This window comes from Anastrepha obliqua, chromosome 1 (assembly GCF_027943255.1).
Source record: "Anastrepha obliqua isolate idAnaObli1 chromosome 1, idAnaObli1_1.0, whole genome shotgun sequence".
Classification (NCBI taxonomy): domain Eukaryota; kingdom Metazoa; phylum Arthropoda; class Insecta; order Diptera; family Tephritidae; genus Anastrepha; species Anastrepha obliqua.
Window position 1 is genome coordinate 41,697,606 of NC_072892.1, and position 19,722 is coordinate 41,717,327.

General features: G+C 36.2%; 1 protein-coding gene across 1 annotated transcript in view; it reads right to left on the bottom strand.

The window, feature by feature from the left end:
• Positions 1-19,722, bottom strand: part of LOC129250646 (uncharacterized) — a 68,092-nt gene that overhangs the window by 3,045 nt on the left and 45,325 nt on the right. The window contains exons 2-3 of the mRNA XM_054890253.1: positions 13,047-13,298; positions 9,742-9,895 (exon numbers count right to left, since the gene is read on the bottom strand). Coding sequence (XP_054746228.1) covers positions 9,742-9,895; positions 13,047-13,289 — 397 coding nt within the window. The 5' untranslated portion in view covers positions 13,290-13,298. The remainder of the gene's footprint in view (positions 1-9,741; positions 9,896-13,046; positions 13,299-19,722) is intronic.

Genomic DNA, 19,722 nt, shown 5'->3' on the forward strand with positions numbered 1-19,722 from the left:
CAGCCCGTCTGAGCTTTGTTTGTACTTTGTCATTGCAAATTCGTACTTCAAAGTGATCAAACGTTTGACAAAGTGGTCCGATATTAATAATTTAAAATGGATTTTGTAATTGAATTTATTTACTTTAATAAATGTTTATTTAAAGATTAATTTGATCAATTCAAACATTTTTGTGGGATTTTGAACGTCTTAACCTTTTTTGTGCATTTTGTGTACGTCTTTTTTATGTTTACTAAAAGTTTTAGTTGTGTTGCCCCCGGATGCCCCCATTGAGAGTGTCATCACTGTATTTGTCAATGTTTTAAGATAATAATCATGAAAAGTTTAGTTGCTAAAAGTTGCTAATTAGCTTATATTCATAAATAAACTAAAGTGGTCTTATTTATTTTCATGGGACAAATATCCACCGTTATCAGTTGATCTTTGTGTTGTTGGTTTCGTTTTCGTTTTCGTCGTTTGTTTTGTACCATTTCTTACATTAAATTTACTGTACTAATTTATGTTTGCTTTGCACATTTTATTTTGATTGTATAGGAGCATCTTATAACTGTGTGTTTTCACGCATCCACATTTTTGATCTTTGGTGCAAAGAAAAAGGCACGAATGCCGAAAAAATGCAAGGCATAAATAATTTACTGGCACTAAACATAAAAAGCAAAGGCTACGAAGTCAATACGATTGACCTTAAGAAATGTATTCAGTACATTTGCAAAAAGATAGTTGCCTTCTGGATTCAGTACAAAAGAATTAGAAGTTTAGTTGTACAATACCAATCTGAATGGCTAAAAACTAAAGAATTTATTGTCCTGAAGCCTACTGGTAGTGCTCAACAAATTGATCTGAGTTCTAGTCGTGCACGGCCCAAAATGGATTTTTTTGAGTCCTCAAAAAGGACCAAACGTCGCCGAATAGCCCTACTACAAAAGCATGATGAGTCTGCAGCTTCTGTTTTGCGCTCATCTGATTCTCAGTCAAGCCTTAATGCAACTGAAATAAATATTGAAAAGGTCTTGCCCCTTGTCGTCGACATTGGGTTGTCCAAACACCAATACTTGGTCATTAGATCATTCATAGATTCAGAAGTTTCCTATAACTTATTGCCAAGTTACGAAAAAATTCTTAAGTTCAAAACATTGAGATATCCAAATAATATTGTTGTAGACGAAACACATGCAGAAGTGGAACTACAAAGTGTTTTAGACAACACGGCTTCAAGTATTTTAGAGCTTCAAAAGAATTTAATTGAAGAACGTTTGGATGAAACTGAAAAAACTTTAACATTAATTGGAAAATGGGGATTCGATGGCAGCACTGGCCACAGCGAATATAAATAAAAGTTTTCCAATTGTATTAATGACGAGAAAAGTTTATTTGTCACATCGTACGTCCCACTTCAGCTTGTAACCGACTCTAAGGTAATATGGAAAAATCCCAGGTCATCGTCTACCGGATATTGTAGGCCACTCAGGCTTCAATTTAAAAAGGAGACCGCCGCACTTTCCGTCGAAGAAGAGCTCTACTTCAAGGAGAAAATAGCTAACTTGAAGACAACAGAGCATAAAATTTGCAATACAACATTTTCTATAAAGCACGCCCTTCAATTAACCATGGTGGATGGTAAAGTTTGCAACGCGTTAAGCAACACGTCCTCGATGAAATGCTTTATATGTGGAGCAAAGCCCACAGAAATGAATAATATTGAAGAATGTGTTGGAAGAGATGTGCAAGAAAAGTATTTTGAATTCGGGCTATCACCACTTCATTCATCCGGTTCTTCGAATATTTCTTGCACATTTCGTACAAGCTGGATGTAAAGCTTTGGCAAGTACGATCGGGAGAACTCAAGTCTATTGTATTAAAGAAAAAACATCAAATTCAAGCGGAGTTTCGAGAGAAAATGGGGTTACTGGTCGATACGCCAAAGGATGGAGGTAGAGGAAACTCCAACGATGGCAATACTGCCAGGAAATTTTTCAGTAACCCAAGCTTAGCATCTCAGATTACAGGCATTGATGAAGAAGTTATTGCCCGATGCGCTACGATACTGCAAGCCTTAGCATCAGGATACAAAATAAATATAAAAAAATTAGAAAAATTCGCACATTCATACAGCGAATAAATTAATTGAAATCTATCCATGGTACTACCTTCCAGCAACAGTGCATGAAATTTTAATTCATGCACCAAAGGTTATAGAGCACGCTTTGGTTCCGATTGGAGAGCTCTCAGAGGAAGCTGCAGAGTCAAACAATAAAGAAATAAAAAAGTGCCGGCTGCAGCATACTAGGAAGATGTCTCGTATACTGACAAATACAGATTTAATTAAAATGCTTCTTTTGAAATCAGACCCTTTTATAACAGGTCAAAGAAATCTGCCAAAGAATCAGAAATCCACTTTTTTATCATCTACATATGATTTATTGGATGACGTATGTTAACCTTGTTTATTATTTATCTTTAATTTTCATCATTTTTATTATATTATAATTAAATAATATTTGCTGTTATATATGATTGAAAAAATGGAATCACGAATTTTTTAAATTATTTATTGCTGGAGCGGAGGGGGGGGTCGGGGAGCTTCTCTTTCACAAATATTTACTGTATGCTATCTACATTCATCTCTAATACCCAGAAAAAAATTTCAGCTCTCTATCTTTACGGGAAGTATTTTTGGCCACCAGCCCCATATAAGCGCAACCAGTGTGCTATGGGGACTCTGCTCTATCGCGTGCACGTGTTTTCCAGTGGTACAAATCGTTCAAAGAGGGCCGTACATCAACCCAAAAAAACCACGCCAAAGTCGCTGAAAAATTAAGGTTATGCTGACTGTTTTTTTCGATTACGAAGGTGTGGTGCACTCGGAGTTCCTTCCGCAAGGCCGATCGGTTAACGCTGAATATTATTTAGACGTTTTAAAGCGTTTGCGTGAGAACATTCGTCTTAAAAGGAAGGAATTGTGGGACAACAAGTCATGGTTCTTGCATCACGATAATGCACCAGCTCACACATCACGTCTTGTTCGCGATTATTTGAACAAAAATAATGTTAATATCGTTCCGCAAGCACCGTATTCGCCTGATATGGCTCCATGTGACTTTTTCCTGTTTCCCAAGCTCAAGTTGCCGTTCCGTGGAAAGCATTTTGAGACAATTGAAGTCATAAAAGAGAATTCGAAGAACACACTCGAGCTTGGCTTGTTTGCAGTAGCACAGAAAACAAACTATGTGACATATCACGCTGAAATTTGCCATGTAAGCTTATAACAGTCCTACCAAAAAACAAAAAAATTATTTTTGCCATATGTCATCCGCGGACCGTTTTATTGATAACGTCTCGTTCATATTTGAGCAGAAGTATAACGTTCAATGTATTTATTTTCTTTACTGCGCACTCCAATACCTCTCGCCCTCATCGACGTTCGCCGTCCCCAAAGGGTTGAAATTAGCTCATTCAAGGATAAAAGGGAATCAATAGACTCGTGTATTAATACAAGAATTGCCCGGAAGAAGCAATTGGATCGATGTAATGGAGAGAACGCAAGGCAGAACCAATGAAAATCTGTTAGACTCGCTCGAGTCTATAAATATGGAAAACTAGATATAACCAAAGACTGCGTACCCAGTTTAGATCGAACAAGGGATGCATATAACAACTTAAAAGTATACGGGTCAGAGCAGTCAGAGTGGGTAGAGTTGAAGTGTTGAATGAAAGCGAGAATGGATTAAGACTTAGTAATGGCGTAATTTAAATGACATTGAAAAGAGAGCCTAGAATCGATTACCACACTCATACCAGTGACGAAGTGCAGAGCAATGAGGTTGCTTTGGTTAAAATGAGCTCATAAAATTTACGAGCTTCTAGGCTTGAGGTGCACAAAGAAGGTTGATTTTCTTTCTCAAGTGAATAATTTTTAGTATATTTTTTGGCTTCGATCAAAATATTTTTGATTTTTACAGGTTGGTTTGTGAGGTTTATAGAACATTTTTTTAACTTTGAAATAGTCTTTTTAAGTTTATTACTTTCACTCCTCACACCTGCTCCTTCTCTAGACCTATTCAAATCTAAATACAATGGGCTTTTTAGCCTGAGTGTTGTAGGAGCTATCAAATCCCTTGGTGCTCCTTGGCTCGACCTCACACCATTTAATAGAATTTTTTTTTATAAAAAATTCGATGTTTGGAGGTAGAAACTTTTACAATATATTAGGTGCGCAACTAAGTTCGCGCTGTTTTTTTGATGAAAATACAACTTTATTCTGAAAAAATGGTTCCAAGTGAATCATTGAAAGTATTGCCCATCGCTGGCTACTACTTTTTTCCATCTTTCTGGTATATCTCGTATACCGTCGTGGTAAATATATATATATATATATATGTATATATATATAATTGGCGCGTAAACCCTTTTTTAGGTGTTTGGCCGAGATTCTCCTCCTGTTTGTGGTGTGCGTCTTGATGTTGTTTCACAAATGGAGGGACCTACATTTTCAAGCCGACTCCGAACGGCAGATATTTTGATGAGGAGCTTTTTCATGGCAGAAATACACTCGGAGGTTTGCCATTACCTGCCGAGGGGCGACCGCTATTAGAAAAATGTTTTTATTAATTTTGGTTTCACCGAGATTCGAACCAACGTTCGATCTGTGAATTCCGAATGGTAATCACGCACCAACCCATTCGGCTACGGCGGTCGCGGTAAAACTGTTCACCTTTTGGGGCTATCCACGGATCAAGCCAGTTTTTGATGTCTTCATATGAATGGAACTGCTGGTAAGCTAGACCATATCCTATTGATCGGAACAGGTGATAATCGGTCGGCGAAATATTTGGGTTTCCAGGTTTTAACAGGTTTGGCAATGTTCATGCCTCTCCGCGTATTGCGGCCGCTTCTCGCGCAGTGCTCGGCTCAATCGCATCAGTTGAAGTCGATACCGATTCCCAGTGATGATTTCTCTTAGTTTTAACAGTTCATAATAAATAACACCAACTTGGTCCCACCAAATACATAGCATAACCTTCGCAGCGTGAATATTTGGCCGAGGTGACGACGTAGAAGCATGACCGGGCGTCCTACATGATTTTCTTTTCTTTGGATTGCTGTAATGAATCTATTTTTCATCACTCGTCACGATGCGTTGAAGAAAACCCTTCCTTTCTTGCCGCTGGAACAATTGTTTACAGGTGAAAAAACGACCCTCTGTTTCTGAACCATTCCCAAAGCATGCAATCGCTTGGAATTGGATTGACGGGTAACTCCTAATATTGAAGCAAACTTTTCTTGCGTTTGACACGGATCCTCATTGAGCAATGCCTCCAATTCAGCGTCTTCGAAGGTTTTTGGCCTTCCTTCACGCGCACGGTCGCCAACATCAAAATCACCGTCTTTAAAGCGACGGAACCAATCTCGGCACGTTGTTTCACTTAAAGCAGCATCTCCATAAACTTTTTGTAGCTCTCGATGCGCTTCAGCTGCCGTTTTTTTTTTTCGAATGATAGAGGAAAATCAACCCTTCTCGCAAATGACGATTATTCGGCACAAAATCAGACATTTTCACAAAACCAAAAGTATATGATACCAAAACAAAATCACTAATGTGTCGAAGCAGTTTGTTTTCCAAATGTCTAAGCTTGGTTTATGAAGTTTAGGTTATGTTAGAATCGGCTAGCACACACTGCTGGTGGCATCTATTGACAAACAACGGGAACTTAGGTGCGCATATAATAAAAAACTTTCCTTAAATGAGGAACTCGATTATTAGATATTACATATTACACCGTGCTACAAAAATCAACTTTGTATTGTTATGCAGAAGAAATTTCATATGCACCGGAAACTACGGATTTCATTTAAAAATTAAGAAAATTACAGATTTTCTCATCAAATTAATTTCTTAAACGAATTTAACAAGGGGAAACGTAAACAGAAGCATCCATTGAGTTTACTTTATTTCAGATGAGAAAATTTTAACTGTTTTTTTTTTTATTTTTATAAACATCTGTTTTGTTACCGACCACAAATACCTACAGTTACATTCTGTGACTAATTTCTTGACGAGAAAAATCTTAAAGTTGAGAAATTGATTCTATTTTTAATTTTATATATATATATATATTATATAATCGTATATATTCGCAACCCAATAAAATTATTTACTAGATAACCTTCAAAATTGTTTTCGTTTTTTTTTATCAGACACTTTAGAAACCTATTACGCAGTCGGTTGTCTAATCTTAAGAACAGTATAAAATTGTAAGTCTATTGTTTTAGAAAGTAGTTGTTTGAATTGGAAACTTGCTGCGAAAAGTTTCTTAAGTTGTACGGTCCTTATTAACGGGTCAAGCGAGTTAGCCTTGAAAAAAAATTACTTGTCATTTTAAAATTAGAAAAAGCGGTCGCCCCGTATTTCTGCCATGAAAAAACTTTTCATAAAAAACCATTTGCCGTTCGGAGTCGGCTTAAAACTGTAGGTCCCTCCATTTGTGGAATTACATCAAGAGGCATGCCACAAATAGGAGGAGAAGCTCGACCAGACACTTCACAGAAGTGTACGCGCAAATTATTTATGTATTTATTTTTTCAAAAACGTGAACTATTTGTTACTTTGGGACTAACTTGTTGATTGGCGATTCGCCGCACACTTAGTTTTGGATCTGCAGTAATAAGGTAGAAAACTTCTTGCTCTTCGTGGAACTACTCATTATCAACGATTAGCTAGTCTTAGATGAGTTTGCACAAAGTTACGCGCATTAGAAGTAGGCCTGTTTGGAAACCGGCATCGATATTCGGCTTGAGTCATATGGGAGTTCCAATTACAATACAAAATGAACATTTGCAATATGATGGGTTGAATGACCTATTAACAATTTTTACTTTAGATGTCTAAACTCTTGTCTATTAATAGAAAGACTACGAACCACAAAATGTAACAACCACAATCACAGAATGCAACTTTAATGACTTTGTAGTTAGTAACAAAACAGCCTCTACACGCCTCTCACATATTTTTGTTTTTTTCATAATAATTCATTAAGACATTTAGAGGACATTTAAGCATAGATTTTTTTGGATAATTGGATGATTAATTTTGAGCCACCTTGTACGCTCAAGTAAAGGTACTTTTTCCAATAGGGGTTTTCTGACAGATCTCGCGTGATTACTGTCAAACTAAATATAGTACGTTTGTTTTTTGAGTATTTATTGACATTCCATGAGGGATAGACTTACACACCGCAACAAGATTTACAAGTCATATAATTTTATTACGAAAATCGACGCTCTGTGAAAAGTGTTCATCGCGCGCTCAGTCCAACTTATGGAGTTCAGTGATGAGGCTCATTTTTGGCTTATTGCCGTATTTGGACTGAAGAGTAACCCGAAGCCATTCCAGAACAGCCATTACACCCATTTGCACATATTTCTTCAAAGACGAGGCTGACGTCAATGTAACAGTGAATGGCGAACGCTTTCGCGCTATTATAGGCGACTTTTTGATGCCGGAAATTGAAGTCTGCAGTTCCAACAAGACGACGCTAGTTGCTATACAGCCCGTGAAACAATGGATTTACTGCGTCGTCGGTTTGGTGAGCAATTTATAGCACGTCTCAGACCAGTGAATTTGCCACCAACATAGTGTGATATTGGACTTTTATTTGTGGGGGTATGCAAAGTCTACAAGTCCAAAATAAACAAGACTAGCATCATAAAAATGTTTTTGATGGTGCCATCTTTTTAATGAGTTAGTGCGTTGGAAGTTCCCTAGCTAACTTCCAGTGAAAGCTTGGTGATATTCGGTTCAGTGGAAGCGAAGTTATTGCGTCTAAAGTGTCAGTATGTTTATGTCATCGGTACAAAAATGAGTTTCGAACAAAGAGCTAAATCAAAAAAAAAAAACGTTTACCGAAGCATTTGAATTGATGAGAAAAGTTTATGGCGATGTTTGTCTATCTCGTGCCAGAGTTTATGAGTGGTTCTCACGTTTCAGAGATGGTGTGAGGACATAACTGACAATGCACATACGGGCCCCCAAAAATCAGAAATCACCGAAAACTCCATCGAAATTCTTCGTAAATGTATCAAAAATGAACCGAAATCATCGTTAAAATTCATGAAATCGGAGTTGAATATCTTCAAAAAATCGATTTATTGCATTTTAACTGATCAATTGGGCTTACGAAAGGTCTGTGCTCGTTTCATTCCGCACAAGTTAACTGGGGACCAAAAATTGCTCAGAATTCAACATTCGAAAGACCCCATTAAAGAGGCGGGAAAACGAGAAACGAGAACTTCCTTTACAACATTGTAACTGGTGATGAAACGAAGCGTTAAACTGCCGAACGGAAGGCGCCAGATGAGCCACCACCCAAAAAATTGCTTTTGGAGAAATCAAAAATTAAGGGGAGGGGGGGGGGGGGGGGGGGTGAGGGATAAAAATCGATTATTGTAGTAAAACATTTCAAAAATACCGTGTTAAAATTTTAAGTCAATCCGAGCAAAACTTTTTAAGTTATAGAGCATAAAGCCGAGCCGCCTCAAACATCTGCCGAGACGCAGCAGTTGCGCGCGTAGTCCGTTACAAACTTTAAACGCGGTTTTCTCGAACCTTTTTTTTTAAAGTGCGTAGTCATTGGCATTTGAAAACTACTCAACCGATCCTTTTGAAATTTTGCACACATATTTTACATATAAAAAACCTCCTCCCAACGTTTTTTTTTCGCCATTTTTTTTATATTAAGGTGGTTTTACACCTATAAAATGGCGGCATTTTTTCGTCAAAAATCACTTTTTACTTCAAACGACTACCAAATGGCTGAAAATGAAAATAAATCGTCAAAATAAACGTTGGGGGGAAGTTTAACTCATACTTTAACTAAATTATTCGATTTTTTTGATTTCAGATGATTCTACGCTGAGATATGCTGACTGCTGCAAAATGTATTTTTGAAAAGACGTCTACGTAAATGTGCTCTCATTCGCTCATTTTGCAATATTTTTACATGAAAATTTTATCAAATATTCTTGAAATGTTACTTTATAATATGCAACAACTTTTAATAAACTGACTTGAACCGTTTCGCTACAATAAATTCATGAAAAAAGTGTTTTTTTTAGCGTTTATCCCTAGAGGTCATTTCAAAAGGCTTGTACCGACATCCTGAAAGACATTCTGGTCAATTACCGGAAACACTCTTTCAACAAGTTTTTAGATCGCGCAAAACAGTGTATCGAGACCAGAGGGGACTATTTCGAATAAATAAACTCGAGAAAAAAGATTCCTATCGTTTCTATTTCAGTTCAGTCTTGTTTATTTTGAACTTCACTTTGTAAATGCTTTGTAGATAAACCAGCTTCGAATGAGACATTTAGTAATGTTGGCTACTAAAGTTTTTCACGAGATACCGACAAAACTGGTGTTTACGGATTTGAAAGTGACTTTCTTTAAAAAATATGTCATGAACGGTTCTACACACAAAATAATAAAGACTGCCCAATCAATTTAAATTTTCCTTGTTTTATTTCAATTTAAAATCTGGTATCTCTAAATTGATCACCTTTTATGTTGTGACGAAAGGTACACAAATATATATTTTGTTTGCAGCTGGATTTGTTCTCTTTTGCTTGCTATCCTCTCTAATATCATAGAGTGAGTGTAAGTATTTACAACTATTTTTTGAAATAGTACTAATAGTTCTGTTAATTTTAAATTCGTATCTGCAAAATTTTGTGTTTTATTTCACCTACCTGTTGTGATCAATCCAAAAACAAGCCATAGTATACAAGTCAGCACATAGCCATCGATGAAGACCTTCACGGCAGTGTATATCACTGACACGAGCAAACCGATTGCAATCATAATGCCCAGAACCACCCATGGCATCATTAAATAGTGATTGCGCTGCAAATGAGAAATTAAAATGGAAATTCGTAAATAATAAAATACTTAAAAACATGTATACAAATTTATAGGGTATTCTAATAAAAAGTAAAGGGAAATCCGATTTGATAGAATTCCGGTTTTTTTTTTTTTTGGTTTTTGAGGTTAGTGTAGATTGGCAAAGCCGGCGCAACGGTTGCAAATTCTTCAAATTTATTTTAAAAGATATGATTCGCAATGTTAATTCACAAGCCATTGTTAAAACACGTTTACATCGAGAAGAAGTCACCGTTTAGCGCAGTTTACTTTTTCGTATGAATTGAACTCTTTGAACTACACAGGTCTACAAAATATATTTTTTTTTAATTCAGTTTTTGGCGAATTTAATATGGCGGACGCAAAATCAACGCACAGTGGTCCGGCGGCCGGACAAAATTCAATTTTTCAACATTTTTGAAATAAAAATTTGATAATGCACATGTTTTCTTAAATATTCAAGGCAGATTTCCTGAAAATGTTACTTAATTTAAAAAATTTTTCATTGTAGTTTTTTGACTTTAAACATGAAATTGTATGCAAATCGTACTTCATACAAGAGTTTCATTTTCATGTCTGCAAATAAATATTACCCTTTGATTGTTAACCAAATATTGAAAAAAAAAGATAATTGAATATATTAACGGAAACAGTAATAATTCTCTTAAGTTGTGGTACAAAATCCAATTTTTTTTTTGAAATTTCAAAATTTTTCGAAAATTTTTTTTTAAAGATCATTTTTTCGAGTGGTCCACACCGGTCCACTTGAAATCAACATGAGTGATGTAGCCACATATTTCAGCTATGATCTCAAACTGAAACCTGTTGCGCAAAGTTGCGCAAATTAAAAATAATGTAGCTTTTGTGCATTTACCCACAGGCAAAACGTTACATATGGCTTATGCAATTTTGTGTAAAGACAGAAAAAGACATCACAGACCCCATCAGCATTAAGAGACACAATGACAGATTTATTAAATGCTTTGCTTTGTTCATCAGATGTAGTTATAATATCAAAAACTAAGGTTCCGAAAGACAAGCCAAAACCATTTTCAAAAAAATTTGCGCTTTTAAATTTGAAAAATGATCCAGCCTCAGAAAACAGCTCATCAGAAACCGAGGATTCTGAATCATAAAAAAAAATTAAAAATGAAAAACAAAAAAAAACAACTAAATATCCAAAAAGAACTTAAAAACTAAAACAAAAAAAAAAAATTAAAATTAAAAATAAAAAAAATTTAAAAATTAAAAAAAAAAATTAAAAAAAAATAAAAAATAAAAAAAATCTAAAACAAAACAAAAAAAATGATGAGCGAATAACCTTACCATAAACCTCCACGTGGTACTCTCTGGGGTCGTGAAAAATGTAAAAATGAACTCACCAGCTAATTACGGAAGTAAAAATGTATTTATAGTATTCAATGAATTTAAAATTTGCTAAAACTAAGGTCAGATTCGTCATCACTGATCCTTAAAACCCCTAAATATATATTTTCAGCTTAATTAAATGAATTATTAAATTTTGTCCGCCAACGCCTTCTGGTCGGACCACTGTGCAACGGTTGAGCTAAGCTTATTGAACTGTATACTCTGAGCTTTTGGAGTGGTTAATTACCGCAAAATTGAGTTTTGAAAAATTATTGAGTAGTAATTTTTGTGATCTTAACTCAGAATAATTTGCAGTTCGATCGTAATAATTGAACCTTAAAAGGTTAATCACATTTTATTCTAAGTATAAACAGAGTTAAATTTCAGGCAAATTTATTTTATCTCCTTCAAGCTTCAAAATATGACCCGTCTGAAGCAACACACATGTGCCAACGTTTAACCCAGTCCTCCATGCACCCTCGGTAGGCCGACGAAGGGATGGCCTTCAGCTCCTTCGTCGTATTCTCTTTGATCTACTCTATCGACTGAAATCTCCTGCCACGAAATGGTTACTTCAACTTGGGAAACAAAAAGAAGTCGCACAGGGCCATATCAGGTGAATACGGTGTTTGCACGATGGTATTTACTTGGTGTTGGTCAAATAATCCAGCACAATTTGGGCTCGGTGCTATGGCACGTTATCACCATGCAAAACCCAAGAATTGCTTCCCACATTTCCGGCATCTGTACAGCATCTCTCAAACACTTCAAAACGGACAAATAATATTCTTTATTGACTGTCTGGCCCGATGGAAAGTGCTCATGGTGCACTACCCCTTGGCAAACGAAGAAAAGAGTCAAGATCACCTTCCCAGTACTTTTTAATCATAGGGTATATTAAACATAGTGTAAGCTCCAAGTTTTAATTTGAGTATAAGCTGAAGTTTCTCAGGTTTTCGAGAAAAGTGTTTTTCTATTTAAGATTCGTCACTTCCAAAAACAACACCATTTGCAATATTTTTTTCGAAAATAAAGGGTTTTTTAAAGTGACAGATAGATATTAGTAGTGAATAATTCTTGGACAGTACATGTTTTATGTCATTTTTGACATATGTCAAGTAGACAAATGTACTATTTTAGGCGATAGAACAAAGCGTTAAAATTATTGAAAGTTATTTTGAAAATAGTCGATCTTTAAGAAAAACATATCGCAAATTCGTATTTTTTTGGCGGAAATAAACATCCGAATGAGTGGACAATTCAAAGGCTGGTGAAAAATTTTCAAGGTGTTCTGTCGAGGATAGAAAAAGGACTGGCTCACAAGAAACTAGACGTTCGGTTGGGAATATTGTTGCTGCAGCGCAAAGTGCTGCTGAACAACCTTCAACATCGATATCTCGACGTTCTCAATAATTAGGCGTTTATGAATGTGTTGTTTGGTGGATTTTACTTGTAGAGGTTGTCATGGTGGACATTTAAATTAGGTCGTTTTTCACACATAATTGTTCAGAGCCGTGTTTTGAGTGAAAATAGTGACACCCGAAAGAATCTAAATCCATATTTTATTTTAAAACATCATTTGGGCGTGTCCTTTGAAATACCTCCTTTACATGGTTACCATAGTTTAAGATTCAAGCTTCAATTCGAGAAAAGTTTTTTTCTATTTAAGATTCTTTACCATTAAAAAACACCCTTTCCAAAATTTTTTTATTATTTTTTCCTTTATAACTCTAGATCCATTTCTCATTTTTCCATCCCTTCCACTCACCTTTATGACACCGATGATCATTAGCAGTGATATCAGAATGGTCATGCAAAGATTTATTATTAATATAATTTTAACAATATTCTTTGGAAAAATATCGAAATCAATTGTATTGAAATCTATGCGTAGTGTCAAACTAATGACTATCGTTATGATTGACAAGGTGATTGCCAGGATACCAGAAATGATGGCGCCATTTCGTAGTGATTGGAACAAGCAGCAGGATTTCAATAGTGGATTAGCCATATTTGTGTGCTGTAATTAAAAGAAGAAAATAAATTTCATTAACAAATTACATTAGAAGCAAAAAAACTTAAATCCTATATTTTACAATATTAAAAACAATTTTTAACAATTATGTACGAGTATGTGAAGCAGTGAATTCACATGCGGACTTTTTATACGAGATGTGCTCAAAAAGTATCGCGAATATTGAATTTTTGCAGCCTACGTACATTCGAATTTCGATTTCTCTCACTCATGACGACGAGTTCAGTTAATTGTTGACAGCTGCTTTGCTTGCACGTGTTTCGGCTCGTCTTCGATTTTTACGTATTCAAAAAGATAGATCAAAGAACCTGCATCAAATTTTGTGTGAAAAACGAAATGAAGTGTGCGGTTGCATTCCGAATGTTGACTGTGTCATACGGAGAAGTTACTTTGGAACAAAGCAACGTTTATCGGTGGTACAAAATGTTCTCGGAAGGCTAAGAAGATGTGAACAACGAAAAGTGTGCCGGACGCCCGAGCACTTCAAAACAGACGAAAAAATTGATGAAGTGAAGAAAATGGTATTGGCCAATCGTCGAATCACCGTTAGAGAAGTTGCTGAGGACCTAGACATATCAATTGGCTCTTGCCATTCGATTTCAATGATTTGGGCATGAGGTGGGTCGCCGCAAAATTCGTTCCAAAACTGCTGAATTTCGACCAAAAGCAGCATCGCATGAACATTGTTAATGAGATGTTGGACTCTGTCCGCGACGACCCAAATTTGCTGCAAATTTGCCGCACGAACCAAGACCGAAAAAAGCACGCCAAGTTTGGCCGAATGTAAAAGTTTTGCTTACCGTTTTCTTCGATTGCAGGGGCGTTGTGCATCATGAGTTCTTGCCACAGGGTAAAACGGTCAATAAGGAATATTATATTACCTGCAAAGACCCAAAATTGGCTGTTGCATCACGATAACGCCCCTGTTCACACATCGTTGCTGGTGCGCGACTTTTTGGCAAAAAACAACACACTAATGATGCCACAGCCACCGTATTCCCCAGATCTGGCCCCCTGTGACTTTTTCTTGTTCCCGAAACTGAAGAGGCCCATGAAAGGACGACGCTATACTACGATTTACGAGATAAAGACGGCATTGAAGGAGGAGCTGAACAAGATCAAAAAAAGGATTTTTCGAAGTGCTTCGAAGATTGGAAAAAACGTTGGCACAAGTGCATAATATTTCATGTGGATTACTTTGAAGGGGACAAAATAGATATTTATGAATAAATAAATAATTTTTGAAAAGAACACAAACTTCGCGATACTTTTTGAGCACACCTCGTATGTGGTTGAGTTGCATTGCAGGATTACACCGAATTTCGGAATTTTATTCAAACAGGCCTCTATAAACCACATATACGAGAAAAGTTACCCCCAACTATCTTTTTACCGATTTTTACACGATTTTGAAACAACAAGAAATTTTCGGTCACGAACCTCAAAACAAAATATTATTCCTAAAATATTACCTTATTAAGTAAACAATTTTTGTGTAAGGTAAGAGCAATAAGTACATTTTAGAATTAATGAAGTACAAATGTGCATTAAAACGCGTGCAGCTGTATAATAAGTATTGACTGAATAACTGTTACTGAAATACTGTTTGTATACTGCAGCTCAGCTTTCTAGTTCAGAAGTTTTAAATATAGTTGACGCGACACCATTTGCAAAAATTAGAAATTTTTGTTAGGGTGATTAATTTTGCACCACCTAGTTTACTCGGTGTCGTTTTCGGAATAAGCTAAAGTGTACCGCATTCTTTTACTAGTTCTCATTTTCCCTGCAGGGTATGTCAAATATCATACCTTTCGATATCTGGTACGCAAAATTCAAACAAAGAAACATCAGAGCTTATTTACAAAAGAGCTCTTTAGAAAACGTTTTTTTTTTTTTCTATTTCCCCATAGACAGAAAATTGCGCGAATAAATTTCTATGCCCACAGGTGAACTTGGCACCATAATGAGATGAGAGGACGTTGGGTTGTGATGAGTAAATATTATTTAAAAATAAGCGATTTTCCACATTTCTGCCTTTTAAATGACTCACAATGCACTCTTCCTTTTTTCAATGCAAATATCAATGAATTAATGCGACGATTGAAGGAAAAATGCCAAATGAAGATAAACGCAAATTTATATAAACAAACAAATGAGCAAAAATGTAGCATACATATATGTATGTACAGGGTGGCGCAAAATTAATCACCCTATCGGTTGATTTGCAACTTTTTCAAATGATGTAGTGCGTCAATCAGATTTGACACTTATGAACTAGACAGCTGCAGTATACAAACAAGCAAGCAATGGAGCGCGTAAAGTTCAAAAGAAAGATTTCCGTCAATTAAAATAATAGTTTTTTTTTAGTAAAAAATTTATTCAAAATGAAGAGTAGATGATTAATTTTGCGCCATATTGTACTACTTAAGTTTCAAAAATAACAAATAAATGAAATTAACTCACATTTGCATTCACATTTTTTTCAGTGCATTTGTTAATCGAAAAATAAGAGCATTATACAATATTTGCATGAATTTGGTCAACTTTTAAACACCAGATATTTGTAGTTATTAAAAACAAAAAATCGCCCAATTTACTATATCCGCTCGTTGTCAAAAACAACAAACAACACAGTTTAACGGCAACGCACCTCCTCCTTGCCTGTTGTGCGCTCTGTTATGGCTGCTTGGCTGGTTGGTTGGTTAGCGCGTCACTCAAATTGGTGATTGCAACGTTCAAAATTCGATTAAGTCAACATTAAATTCACGCTTCCAATTACTGTCAATCGCCAGCAGCCAGCAGGCGCACCGTGTGGCGTGAATGTTTTTATTTTGGATTACTAATCAAAATGAAACAAAAAAAAAAATGATTTTAATCGTGCAACATTACATCGCCACTATGCAAATGCACAGCGTTAACAGGTTCATATAATAAAACATGAATGTGCATATACATGCTGCTGCGTATGTATGGGTGCAATATGTGATGCATTCAACTTGTGAGTAAGGCGCTTTGAATGTCAAACTCCTCTTCCGAGACCAGAATTAACTGATTCTACAATAATAAAAGTGAGCTAATCGTCTAAGAAAATGCTTATGTTCGCAAGTTTGTTTTGATTATACAAAAATTAAATGGTTTGCAAAATAAAAAACGAAAGAGTCACAGAAAGATGTAAGACAATCAGCTTTTCAGATGATTTGCACTCATATGAATGCCTTTGTGAGGCGAGCAAACATTGTGTGAAAGTTAAATAAAGGTTATTTCCATAGTAAAGGCTAGATGTCAGTAAAGAATAATTCCGAGACGGTACCTTTTTATGTCATCTTTCACATATGTATGTCAAGTAGACCGATGTCCTATTTTAAGCGATAGAACAACGCGTTAAAATTATTGAAACTTGTTATGAAATGATCGATGATCGATCTCTAAGAAAACCTTTAACAAAAAATTCGTGATTTTTTTTTGGAGGAAATAATCACCCGAATGAGCCGACAATTCAAAGATTGATGAAAAAATTTTAAGAAACTGGATCTGTCGAGGATGGAAACAGCACCGGCAGAACAAGAACCCGACGTTCAGTTGAGAATATTGCTGCTGTAGCGTTAAGTGTTGCTGAACAACTTTCAACATCGAAATCTCGAAGTTTCTTACAATTAGGCATATAGGAAGTCATCTATCACTAGTTTGTTCAATTTCGGTGTGGTGGGCCAGTTGGTGGTCGATATACAGGGTTGGCCATATTAAACTGACCCATTGAGTAACCCTATAACTTTTTACTGTAATTTCAGATCAGCTAATGACATACCGCGTTGGAAGCGTCAGTCGAAGGAGATTTATACCATGAAACAGTACACCCCAATAGAACGCGCTGAAATTGTTCAGCTGTACATTCAAAATTCCTTCTCGATTGTAAAAACGCAACGTGCGTGGAGAAAAAAAAATAAAGTGAAAAGTGCACCGTCAAAGAACGCAATCAAGCAAATGCACAAACGATTTTTGTCTTCCGGCACTGTGGCTAATACCCGACGTCCAAATAAAAAGCGGCCAAGACGATCTAACGAAAATATCGCGGCCGTACGAGCCAGTATCGAGTCATCGCCGCGAACGTCAGGTAATCGTCGTTCTGCTCAGTTGGACATCCCTCGGACCACTCTACGACGTATCATTCGTTTGGATTTGGGGATATTCCCGTACAAAATACAACTAAATCAACAACTGTTGCCGGCCGACAAGCCTCGTCGCTTGGAATATGCCAATTTTGTCGTCCGAATGGCCCAAACTGATGAGGATTTTTGGCATCAAATCATTATGAGTGATGAGGCCCATTTCTCCTTGAACGGAACCGTAAATAAGCAAAATTGCCGTTTCTACGCCACTGAAAACCCTCAAATTATTGAAGAGGTACCTCTCCACGACCAAAAAGTTACAGTCTGGTGTGGCATTTGCGCTGATATGGTCATTGGGCCGTTCTTCTTTGAAAATGGTCAACACCAACCATTGACCGTCAATCAAGAGCGTTATCGGGCCATGATAACCGATTTTGTGATGCCGATTGTTCGTGAAAATGGTATGGAGCACTTCTGGTTTCAGCAAGATGGCGCACCACCACACACAGCACGAGCCACCGTCAACTTATTGAAGACTTTGTTCCCTGGCCGTTTGATATCAAAAAGCGGCGATTTTGACTGGCCGCCACGATCACCGGATTTGACGCCACCGGACTTTTTTCTTTGGGGCTATTTGAAATCTAAGGTTTACGTCAACAAGCCAAAGACACTAGGCGCACTTAAGGCCAATATCCGACGGGAAATAGCCGCCATATCGGCCGAGACGCTGGCCAAAACTATGGAAAACGCCGAAAAACGGGCACATTACGCTATACGAGCTAAGGGCGACCACTTGCGCGATATCATATTCAAAAAGTGATGTAAACGAATCTCCTTGAACTAAATTAAATGTTTTTCACAATGAAACACAAAAAAGTGTTTCTTTTTCCATATTTTTTTAATAATCACATGGGTCAGTTCAATATGGCCAACCCTGTACATAGTATGATACTGGAGAATTTCCGAATGAAGATGAGCTAACTTGAAAGAACCACAGGCAATTAAATAAATAGCTAATTCATGCATAAATATTTAGCTATAAAATAGATATTGTTTGCGAACATCAAAGGATTATTTGTTCAGTCGCAATCTGGCCCATTTAATAGTCGTGAATAAAACATTGCTTCATCACAACACACCAAAGATGAAGTTACGGCCGAGACTGTGTACTTCTCTTGATAAGAAAGCTCAAGGTGGATCTGTCGGCCAGCCAAGTCGTGGTGACGTGTTCTTTGCAATATACGCGGTGCCATCCATATCGATTACCTTAAAAGGGTAAAACGATTAACCCGCATATTATGGAAAGTTGTTAGATCGACTTGTTGCCAATTTAAAGTAAAAACGACAGCATGAGCGCAGAAGTTCGCAGTCGTAATAACAAAATTGCATGAATTACTATATATTCGGTGCCAAACGGTAGCACATCAAAATTTAAGCCAATTTGGCAATTTTTCCATTTTTTTTGTTTGTTTTAATTTTCTTGTTTGGTCATTATTTTGTATGAAAGTATAGCTCATTGCCAAATATAACCAATTTTTAAATTTCTCGTAAAAGTTCGAAAAATACCAGAAACTTTTCATGCCGATTCCTCGGTTTTCAATTAGAATTTTTTTTATAAAATTTTGGTATACAGTTTTATAGCATATAAAATTTTAGTATAAGAATAATAATAAAGCGCAAATTTGAAGTTGGTGAAAAATCCCGTTTACTTTTTATATCTTTACAATTAATATTTATAATTTTCTCCATATAAAAAATGTCTTGCATTCACTAAAGTATATTGAGAAAATTAAGAAAAAAAATGATGAAAAATCAACGGGGAAAATTTCAAACTTCCCAGAGTATAAGTAGATTATGCATTGCTTCCTCATCCGGCATAATCTCTAAATATAGCCTTTTTTCCATCCGAGAATGAAGGAACCGCTAGGCGATGAGATATTCGTGAATAATGAAGAGGTCGTCTTTTTTGAAAAGGTCTGGAGGAATCGTTTTATTTGGAAAGTCTTAAAAATTGAAGAAACTTTGAATGACGTGAATTGAGTTGAAGGGATACTGTTACGGAAAAATAAGATGTTCTGCTAATATAATGATCCTTATTTAAATTTTCAGGCATTACTGCCTCACCATCGTACCCAAGATTTTATTTCTTCTAATGCACAATGATCTAGTTAATTTTTTTAATTTTTTTTGTACATGCATGACGCACTAAGCAACCGATAATCTTGGAGAGAAATATTCGTACCTTTCATTTCGCAACAAAAACATTGAAGTGTGGAAATCTTTAGTATGCGAGTATGATGGCC